At 37.6% G+C, this 10,315-nt stretch overlaps 2 protein-coding genes, 1 long non-coding RNA gene and 1 other non-coding gene across 4 annotated transcripts; 3 read left to right on the top strand and 1 right to left on the bottom strand.

The window, feature by feature from the left end:
- The first annotated feature begins 78 nt into the window (after positions 1-78).
- LOC130506767 (uncharacterized) lies at positions 79-730 on the top strand. The gene is made up of 3 exons (XR_008942110.1): positions 79-216; positions 313-378; positions 465-730. It is a non-coding gene; the product is annotated as an uncharacterized LOC130506767 (long non-coding RNA).
- A 694-nt stretch (positions 731-1,424) lies between these two features.
- LOC108854103 (isoleucine--tRNA ligase, cytoplasmic-like) lies at positions 1,425-6,854 on the top strand. The gene is made up of 20 exons (XM_018627610.2): positions 1,425-2,586; positions 2,689-2,802; positions 2,903-3,000; positions 3,102-3,183; positions 3,305-3,463; positions 3,563-3,652; positions 3,740-3,873; positions 4,029-4,188; positions 4,301-4,384; positions 4,486-4,695; positions 4,765-4,890; positions 4,983-5,120; positions 5,194-5,300; positions 5,416-5,479; positions 5,572-5,660; positions 5,754-5,895; positions 5,978-6,041; positions 6,133-6,200; positions 6,282-6,470; positions 6,565-6,854. Exons 1-20 carry the CDS (start codon positions 1,519-1,521, stop codon positions 6,670-6,672), a joined length of 3,294 nt encoding a protein of 1,097 aa, XP_018483112.1. The 5' UTR covers positions 1,425-1,518; the 3' UTR covers positions 6,673-6,854.
- Positions 6,855-6,999: 145 nt separating this feature from the next.
- Positions 7,000-9,914, bottom strand: LOC108854106 (uncharacterized). The gene is made up of 5 exons (XM_018627614.2): positions 9,401-9,914; positions 8,009-8,461; positions 7,604-7,907; positions 7,392-7,517; positions 7,000-7,282 (listed from the first exon to the last, which is right to left on the bottom strand). The coding sequence occupies exons 1-5, from the start codon at positions 9,821-9,823 to the stop codon at positions 7,269-7,271; spliced, it is 1,320 nt and encodes a 439-aa protein (XP_018483116.2). The 5' UTR covers positions 9,824-9,914; the 3' UTR covers positions 7,000-7,268.
- On the top strand, positions 8,521-8,606 carry TRNAY-GUA (transfer RNA tyrosine (anticodon GUA)). Its single transcript is given in 2 exon segments — positions 8,521-8,557; positions 8,571-8,606. It is a non-coding gene; the product is annotated as a tRNA-Tyr (tRNA).
- Positions 9,915-10,315: the final 401 nt, after the last annotated feature.

A 10,315-nucleotide genomic window follows, 5' to 3' on the forward strand; every position in this document is an offset into this window, starting at 1 on the left:
GGATGGATTTGTTCCCTTTTCTTTTTCTGTATCTAATCAATTTTCCGTAGCTGTGCTTATGAGTTCTTCTTTCCCTGTGTGTTATATGTATAGATTGTCAATAGGATCCAAAAACTAAGGAAGAAGTCAGGTCTGGAACCAACAGACTTTGTGGAAGTGTACATTGAATCATTGGACAAGGGTGAATCTGCTTTGCAACAAGTTCTGAGCTCTCAGGTAATTGCTTTTGTTCGTTTTAAGTTTCCCAACTTGTCAAGTGCATTGCTATAAGAAAAAGAGAGAATATCTTATCGTTCATCTTTTATTGGGCAGGAACAATACATTAAGGATACAATTGGTTCATCTTTGCTTCCGTCTACATTGATGCCATCTCATGTAGTAAGTCATCATCATCATCAACAACACGCCTGCGCTAATAAGTCAGAAACCTAATGAATGATCTGTGTCTGTTATTTTTATGCCAGGTGATATTATCTGAAGAGAGTTTCCAAAACGTTTCGAAGATGTCGTTTAAGATTAGCTTGGCTCGTCCGGCTTTGAAGCTGCGTTGAGAAGCTGCCAGTGGTGAGTGTCGTCCTTGGAGACCATCTTCATTTGACAGTCGGGGACTACTTGTTGAGCACGATCAACTCATGAGGACCCAACCCCCTATTTATGTCTTTAGTAATTAATGATTTTCGACTGTTCAACAAACTAATTTGTGTTGGAAAGTATTCTCCGTATTTTTACCTTTTGCAAAAAAAAAAAGAGAAAAGATATTCTTGAAACTGTTGACATGATTTTCTTGGAGTTAGATGCCAAAGGAAGCAATACAAGTGAGATAATACAAGCACTTCTACGGTCAGAACGGTAAAGACATTGCCTGGAAGGATTCTTTTCATGACTATTGAACTCAAAACGAATCAGACAGAAAAAAATATTTTATTTATTAAAACTCAATTGATTTCAATAACTGACTCTGACATTTTCTTTATATAAAATACTAATTTAATATAAAAGCTTATTTAACTTTTAATGAATGTATTTTCTATTTATCAAATTCTTTTGTTGTATGTAAATCTGTAAACAATAGCTATACTTTATATTTTTCATAAATTATTATAGTGCTTTAGTCACTTATTTAATTTAGTAAATATTTTTTTTAAATAATAAATTGCTAAAAATAGGATTTATTGTTTTATATTGTTTAGACACAAAATTAATTATTTTATTGTTTAAAAACATAAATAATATAATATTGTTTCCCTAATTATTTAAAGTAGTTTTAAATATTTACTAAGCATTAATAATATTTTATATAATAAATATAACACATGACTAAATGTCAGTTAAATTCAACTTTCCTGTTTTTATAAGATACATTTGCCATAAATGGAAATTGGAAAACGCTTGGACCCCAAGCTATATATATATAAAGACGGACAAGTCGGCAAAGAAACCCTATTTTCTCTCCGTTCTCTCTCTCTCTCTCTGCTTTTGGCGAAGTCGTCGTCAAGTTTTCTTAATTTCTCTGCCGCCATGGAAGAGGTAGGAGAAGGGAAGGAGTTCTCGTTCCCTCGCGAGGAAGAGAAAGTCCTCTCCTTCTGGACTCAGATCGATGCGTTCAAGACGCAGCTGAAACGAACGGAGCATCTCCCGGAGTTCATCTTCTACGACGGTCCTCCTTTCGCCACCGGTCTTCCTCACCCCGGTCACATCCTCGCCAGTACCATCAAGGACATCGTAACTCGCTACCAGACCATGACGGGCCACCACGTGACGCGTCGCTTCGGTTGGGACTGTCACGGCATCCCCATCGAGACCGTGATCGATAAGAAGCTCGGTATTGAGAGGAGAGCCCAAGTGCTTGAGATGGGGATTGATAAGTACAACGAAGAGTGTAGGAGTGTTGTGTCTACGTTTGTGGAGGAGTGGGAGAAGGTTATCACTAGGAGCGGGCGTTGGATTGATTTCAAGAACGACTATAAGACGATGGATATGAGTTTTATGGAGAGTGTTTGGTGGGTGTTCGCTCAGCTTTTTGATAAGAAGCTTATCTACAAAAGCTTCAAGGTTATGCCTTATAGTACTGGTCTTAAGACGCAGTTGTCGAATTCGGAGCTGAAGGAAAGCAAAAAGCTCGTTTCGGATCCTGATGCTATGGTGACGTTTCCAGTTATTGGCGATCAAGATAACGCTGCTTTTGTGGCATGGACCACTACTCCGTGGAATCTTCCTTGCAATCTCGCTTTGTGTGTCAATCCCAAGTTTGTTTATGTCAAGGTTCGTAACAAGCACAATGGGAGAGTCTACGTTGTTGCTGAATCTCTCCTCTCGTCTCTTCCCAGCTTTGCTGATACCAAGAAAGGCAAAGGTGGTGGTGGTGATGATTCTTATCAAGTGTTGGAGACGTTTGAAGGAGCTTCCCTGGTTGGGAAGAAGTACGAACCTTTGTTTGAGTACTTTAGTGAGTTCTCAAGCGTGGCCTTTCGAGTTGTGGCGGATGATTATGTCACTGATAAAAGTGGTACTGGCATCGTCCACTTGGCTCCCGCCTTTGGTGAAGACGATTACCGTGTTTGTCTTGAGAACAACATCGTTGAAGAGGTAACCTCTTTTGACATACACTCTCCTTATCAATATGCTTGTCTCTACTCTTCTGAACTCTCTTTTTGATGTCTCATAATTATGGTAAATGTTCTATTTCAGGGTGAGGATCTAGTCGTGGCTGTTGATGAAGATGGCTTGTTTACTGAGAGAATTACCCATTTCTTTGGCCGCTATGTCAAAGATGCAGACAAAGATATTATTGAAGCCGTGAAGGTAGAGTATTAATCAATGTGCATTTTTGGACCATCCATCGGATTATTATTTTTACGCCGCTTCTTAATTATTGCTAAGTAATTTTTCATTGTTATCTCAGGCCAAAGGCAGACTTGTTAAAACTGGGAGAGTTACTCACGAATATCCATTTTGCCCTCGATCACACACTCCTATCATATATAGGGCCCTTCCCTCTTGGTATTATGCTTCTTGCTTGTTTCGTATGAAATTAAGCTAAGGTCTTGGTTGTTGCATATTGAGTTTGCATAAGAGATGATCTTAATTTTTTGACCTGTCAGGTTTATGAGGGTGGATGAGCAGTTGAAGGAACAGATGTTAGAGAATACAAAACAGACCCACTGGGTACCCAATTATGTGAAGGTCAGTGGAAGAAGGATCAATGCTCTTAATTAACATTACAAGTTTAGCAGTTTTTAGATTTTTGATGGCATTAATAAAGTTATTCTAATACCTTCTTCTTGATTGACCTGCCCAAACTCAGGATAAACGCTTTCACAATTGGCTTGAAAACGCAAGGGATTGGTGCATTAGCCGAAGTAGATTTTGGGGCACGCCTCTACCAATATGGATCAGTGATGATGGTGAGGAAGTTGTTGTCATGGATTCTGTCGACAAGCTTGAGAAGCTCTCCGGTGTCAAGGTCTCTTGTCTTTTGTTTTGTTTTGTTTGTCATATCTTTCTCCTGCAACTACTTTTTGTCAAAAAAAAAAAAGCTCATTTTGTCTTTCTGGTGAAACAGGTCTTTGATCTACACCGGCACCATATTGATCAAATTACAATCCCATCTAGTCGTGGGCCTGAGTTTGGCGTGCTCCGTCGTGTAGAAGACGTAAAGATGGATCCTCTGCTCTCTTTCATTTTATCTATAATACTTGGTTATCTCACACTTATTCTTATATATATTACCTTTTTTCAGGTTTTTGATTGTTGGTTTGAGAGTGGGTCAATGCCTTATGCGTACATCCATTATCCTTTTGAAAACAAGGAGCTCTTCGAGAAGAACTTCCCTGGTCATTTTGTGGCTGAAGGGCTTGATCAGACTCGTGGATGGTATGTAAAACCTGCATATGTAAAATCATAGGCTAATGGAAGGTGTTATTATTAGTATGAAGCAAATGTGGTTTTAGAAGTGTATTGAAAAACAAAACAATATTGTTTTTTCTGCTTTGTAGACAGTTAAATAACTGCTGGTTTGGCATATATAGGTTCTATTCTCTTATGGTGCTGTCGACTGCACTGTTTGGAAAGCCAGCATTTCAAAATCTGATTTGCAATGGTATTGTGCTTGATAAGGATGGCAAAAAGATGAGTAAGAGTTTAAATAATTATCCGCCTACTTTGGAAATCATAAATGAGTATGGAGCTGTAAGTTTTTCCTGTAGTTTGCTTCTTTTAAAAAAAAAAAAAAAAATCTTTTATTAGTTATGGAAAATCTTGGCGTGATTAATTAGTAATTTTACGTTGTGAACGCTGACAGGATGCTGTGCGATTGTACCTCATCAACTCTCCGATTGTACGCGCTGAGCCACTACGCTTCAAAAAGGAAGGAGCACTTGGTGTTGTGAGTAATCTTGGTTGTTAATTTTTAGTGTCTGCTTATTTGAGTAGAGATCCATTGTTTGTCTGAACTGTTTTGGTCTCTCTGTATGGGGGTGTCACTAGGTCAAAGATGTATTTCTTCCATGGTACAATGCATACAGATTTCTTGTTCAGAATGCAAAGAGGCTTGAGATTGAGGGTTCTGGACCGTTTGTTCCTACTGATGTAGCAACTTTACGGTCATCAAACGTTCTCGATCAGTGGATTCACTCAGCTACCCAGAGTCTTGTCTGTTTTGTCCGCCAGGAGATGGATGGTTATCGGCTTTATACTGTAAGCTATTTACATGTCTATTTACAAAAGTTATCAATGTCTCGTCGTATTTATCACATTTTTTTTCAGGTTGTTCCATATCTTTTGAAGTTCCTCGACAATCTCACTAACATATATGTAAGATTCAGCCGCAAGAGGTTGAAAGGCCGTACAGGAGAAGATGATTGTCACATTGCTCTTTCAACTCTATACAATGTAATATATAATTGTAAATAGTTGTGGGAATACTATGCTGACCTATTATTTGAACATTATTTGTGTAATGACTAATGTGTCTGGATTTTCAGGTGCTCCTCACTTCTTGCAAAGTGATGACCCCTTTTACACCTTTCTTCACTGAGACGTTATACCAGAATCTGCGGAAAGTACGTGAAGGTTCTGAGGAAAGCATCCATTACTGCAGATTTCCGGAAGCGGACAAAACGGTAATACTGAAGTCCATAGCTCTGTATCCAAAAGGATAACATATGAATTGTCTGACTTTTTGAAATTAACCAGAGAGTGGAGAGGAGGATTGAGCAAAGTGTTGCAAGGATGATGACAGTGATTGATCTTGCTCGGAACATTCGTGAGCGTCACAAGCTACCCTTGAAAACTCCTCTAATGTGAGTGTTGAACTTTATCAGTATTCTGGTTTGCAGCGTCTGTTTGGTTAGATAGAGCCTATACTGAACAAAAAGTAAAAAAAAAAGTAACACATGCTTAACCTTGTTGTATCAGGGAAATCACTGTAGTTCATCCGGATGCAGAATTCTTGGATGACATAACTGGAAAACTAAGAGAGGTCTGTGGTGTATCTTCTTGAAGTTTATTTTGTTTATGTTTTTCTCTGCTGTTATTTTTTTCAAAGAATTTTTCTTTTTCCTTTTTTTGCAGTATGTCTTGGAAGAACTTAATGTAAGATCTCTTGTGATATGCAATGATACTCTGAAGTATGCGTCTCTAAAAGCAGAACCAGATTTCAGGTTTGGTCAAGTTTTTTTTTTTTGCTTTTTTTTTAACCTTTTGTGCTCAATGTAGAAAGCAAATTTGATTTATTCATATTGATCTATATATAGTGTATTGGGAAAACGGCTTGGGAAGTCAATGGGGCTTGTTGCAAAACAAGTTAAAGAAATGTCTCAGCAAGATATCTTAAGATTCGAGGAGGCCGGAAAAGTTACTATTGATGGACACACGCTGGAGCTAACAGATATCAAGGTATCTGAGATCTCATCCTCTGTGTTTTTCTCTTAGAATGAAGAATATGCTTGACACTTTTTTTCTTCCATGTGTTGTTCAGATTGTCAGGCTTTTCAAACGTCCGGATGGTTTGAAAGATACGGAGATTGATGCAAATGGAGATGGTTCGGGTTTTACCTTGTCTATTTTTTTTGTTTAAATCTTTAAATCTGATTTTTCGTTAACATGTAACATTTGCTTTGGTTAATGATGCAGGTGATGTTTTGGTGCTTTTGGATCTACGACCAGATGATTCATTGTATGAAGCAGGTGTTGCTCGTGAGGTAAAAATAGATAATAATTCCGTAATACGCCTAATAAGAAAAAAAAAATACATTTTCTAATAAGAATGTTGTTATATATAGATTGTCAATAGGGTCCAAAAACTGAGGAAGAAGTCAGGTCTAGAACCAACAGACTTTGTGGAAGTGTACATTGAACCACTGGAAAAGGATGAATCTGCTTTGCAACAAGTTGTGAGCTCTCAGGAACAATACATTAAGGAAACAATTGGTTCATCTTTGCTTCCGTCTACGTTGATGCCATCTCATGCAGTAAGTCGTCATCATCATCGTCAACACTCCTTGCACGCTTGCGATAATAAGGCAGAAACGTAATGAATGATATGTGTCTGTTATTTTGTGGCAGGTGATATTATCTGAAGAGAGTTTCCAAAACGTTTCGAAGCTGTCGTTTAAGATTAGCTTGGTTCGTCCGGCTTTGAAGTTCAACAAAGATGCCATTCTTGCATTGTAGTCGGGGACTACTTGTTGTTGAGCGCGAGCAACTGTTGAGGACCCAGTCGCCCTATGTCACACCATCTATCTTTAGTACTTCGTTGTTCTTTGCAAACCTTATGACTTTTCGCGGATCTCAATTTTACTACTTAGAGTAATGAATGTTTTTTCGACTGTTCAACAAACTAATTTGTGTTGGAAAATATTCTCCATATTTTTACTTTTTGCAAAAAAAAAGAAAAAAGATATTCTAGAAACTGTTGACATGATTTTCTTGGTGTTAGATGCAATACAAGTGACATAAACGAACAATACAAGCACTTCTACGGTCAGAACGGTACAAACATTGTCTGGAAGGAATCTTTTCATCAAATGTATCGACTCTTGGACTCAAAACGAATCAGACAAAAAAAGATACAAATAGATAGATATCTGATACAATAACGTACATGTTTTGTATCATTTTTGAATAGTTTGTCATATCCCCTTACATGTAATCAAACAAAACAGAAGGAAGAGAGATTTATCACCATGCATCCCCATAATAAATCTCTAACGTTCTCCGTCACATACATCATGCCAAAAACCATTCAATCATTATATTTATAGTGTTACTCATGGTAGGTTCACTGTCAAGAAACCAAAGACAAGATAAAAAAAAAAGAGAGTTACAAATTGACAAGAGAAGATTCTGTTTATAATATAAAACTAATAGACCGGTTAATTAAGCCAATATACCGATTGTTTTATTGAGTAACCATAGAAGAAGAGCAAGTTCAACGCCGAAAATCGTATGTAACCATGATCTATCCACAAGGAATCCATACACTGTGATCCCAGCTTTGTTGTTCTCTAGATATGTCACTGCAAAACAGAACAATCAAGTATAAAGTTTTGTAATTTTTAAATGTTTAAATCTAATTCATGCATAGAAATAATTGGTTTCTTACCTAGGGCTTGACGTTTTTGATAAGAAATGGTATTGGCGTAGCTGGGATGTATCTTGGTATTAGCAAGATCATCGTCTCCTTCTCCTTCTTCATCGTCAGATGTTGTATCAAGATGCAACGGTCTAATTTGGGACTCAACCATTGAACCTGTAGGAGTTTCGCAATCAAGATGATCGAACGAGTCTACCGTGGCGCACACGTTCCATTTAGCTGCAAGGCTGGTTACAGATTGTGCTTTGTGTGTTATCTTCGTTGCACTTCTCAAACATATGAATACTCCTGTAACCAAACACAACGAACATAACTGTAATAAAAAACATACACAAAACACACATTGGTTAGTAGTAGTAATTAATCTTAATTACAATATAAAACATCTTGTAATGTACTTAAGGGAACTCTAACCGCAAGCTCGCCAACTTCATAGATATTAACTGCAACACTAGCCCTCGTGGTGGTAAGCAACGCCATGAACTGAGTGCCGGTAACAAGAACCAAAGAAGAGAGAATGAATCTCCTGAACCGATGACTAACGATCCTCAAGTTACGACGGATCTTTTGATGCTCGGCGAGAGCTACGCCGACGTCAGCGATCTCAGAGGAGAAGCAGCGTGCGAAGTCGTTGAGACGAAGAGTCTGGAGATGACATGTGATTTGGTAGAGGATGCAGACGGTGATGAAGATGGCGTTACGGTAAAGCCAAGAAGAGAGCTGGAGAGTGCAGGCGAGGACGTTGCTTAGAACAGGGTTGATGAAGTAAGGGATCTGGTTGTAGCCAGAGATGTACCACCAGATTCTGTAGATGGCTTCGAGTGTTAGTGATGGGAGGACGAATATCATTAGGCGTCTCGTTGATCTCTGTATCATGAAGAAACAGAGTAATAATTAATTAATGTAAATCGTACACTAAACAACATCCGACCTTAGCTCAGTTGGTAGAGCGGAAGACTGTAGTCTGTGACAGCAAATCTTTAGGTCGCTGGTTCGATTCCGGCAGGTCGGATTAATTTTTTATTTCGCCAAATTTTTTTTTTATTAATGTACAAAAACGGAAAATCAGAAAATTTGACGCTTCAGCTAAAGGCTAACAACAGAAAACTGTCGGCAGAAATAAAGAATTGCTTTTGCTATGTCATAACATAAAAGTAAAAATTGTTTCCTCTTCAGTGGTTTTTTCTTTTAAAAACTAAAGTTGTAATTACTAAGAAGATTTTTTTTTTTTTTGAATGTTAAATTTTATTCATCAAAAAGCCTTATTACACATAATATGCATACTGTTTTTTCTAGAGCAACAAGCAAAACCAAAGACAAAAGAAACCAACTCCAACCCCCCCAAGTCCCCCTCAACCTTGACCAAAACACTAGCCAAGTTTGGGAGAGCTATAAGATTTTCCTCATTAAAATCCCATTAGAGAAAATTCAAATGGGACAAAATTCTAAAGGGGAAAAAGAGTAAAAATCTTACAGCTAGAAGACATAAAATTTTCCCGACATTGCTACCCACACTTCAAGAATCCTCGAACCACTCTTCAAATAAACCTGTAACCTTCTAAGAAGATTTCATTGTAGCTAGCAAATATTCTATGGAGTTCTATCGAATCTTCTAAATAGAATGATTCTATTTGCAGTCTAATATATGTATGTTTACTTACGGCGTTTACTATAATTTTCAATTTAAAAATGAGAGTGGAAACTAAAAATTAATATACATCATTTGGTCGAACCTGAATTTACGAACGACTTTATCGATTAAAATTAATAAAATAAACAAAATAATGCATTAGAGAAGATTCGAACCTGAATTTCAGCTTCGTATTCGATCCTAACCTTGTCGCTAACATCCCACAGCTTATCAAGAAACAGAAACTTTCGCATACCGAACTTCCTCGACCAATAGGAGAGACTAGCGAACGAGATGCCCGCGAAAAGCGAAAGCGACAGCTGCACCACGGCGTCGTACGGTCGTCGGTGGTGGAAATCGCAGTCGGAGCAGACGAGGACGAAGTGGGAGATCAACGGAGCGCCGATGACTAGAAGGAAGAAAACGGACCACGAGATCAGAGCTGTGCCCCGGTTCGATTGGTCGAACCAGAGCACGATGCTCATGAAGGTGAACCGTGATGCTTGAAACTCTGGCGGTTTGTTGTTGATCGCGCTTGGTCGCGACTCCACATGGAGTAGATGCTCCCGAGATCCTTGAACCGATGATCCGTTCTCCATGGAAGGGTGCTTTCAGAGAGATATTTTTTAGGGTCAAATCAAAGTAAGAGGGGAAAAAAGGCAGAACATAAAAGTCCGCGTTTTCTGGTTTTGTAAGGCATCTGTAATATGTTTAAATACTACAAGTGTATACATATATCTCTATTAGTAAAAGAGAAGTACACTTATAAAATGTCCATGAGTTTTCAATATTATTTACAATGGTATGCCACTAAGCATTTAATTAATCTTTTTTTATTAATGCTTGTCTTTTCAGTTATTTAATGTGTGTTTCCTAAATTTTTTTTTGTCTTTTTCTGTTTAGTTAATACATTTCCAAAATCAAATTCTATTTAATGTGTGTTACCTTTTATGATTTTTGTCTTTTCTGTTTAATTAATACATTCCCAAAATCGAATTCGTAATAAATAAAAAGTTTGGCAACAATAATTAATAAACCTAACTTATATTATTCATTATTTTTTCCTATGTTTTATATATGTGTTTGTGTTT

This window comes from Raphanus sativus, unplaced genomic scaffold, assembly GCF_000801105.2.
Source record: "Raphanus sativus cultivar WK10039 unplaced genomic scaffold, ASM80110v3 Scaffold3642, whole genome shotgun sequence".
Classification (NCBI taxonomy): Eukaryota; Viridiplantae; Streptophyta; class Magnoliopsida; order Brassicales; family Brassicaceae; genus Raphanus; species Raphanus sativus.

Coding starts and splice junctions, on each gene's coding strand:
- LOC108854103 (XM_018627610.2), top strand. CDS start 1,519: ATGGAAGAGGTAGGAGAAGGGAAGGAGTTCTCGTTCCCTCGCGAGGAA. Junction 4,385..4,485: donor AGGAAGGAGCACTTGGTGTT/GTGAGTAATCTT, acceptor GGGTGTCACTAG/GTCAAAGATGTATTTCTTCC. Junction 5,480..5,571: donor TAACTGGAAAACTAAGAGAG/GTCTGTGGTGTA, acceptor CTTTTTTTGCAG/TATGTCTTGGAAGAACTTAA.
- LOC108854106 (XM_018627614.2), bottom strand. CDS start 9,823: ATGGAGAACGGATCATCGGTTCAAGGATCTCGGGAGCATCTACTCCAT. Junction 8,462..9,400: donor AATACGAAGCTGAAATTCAG/GTTCGAATCTTC, acceptor TTCATGATACAG/AGATCAACGAGACGCCTAAT. Junction 7,908..8,008: donor ATGAAGTTGGCGAGCTTGCG/GTTAGAGTTCCC, acceptor TTTTTATTACAG/TTATGTTCGTTGTGTTTGGT.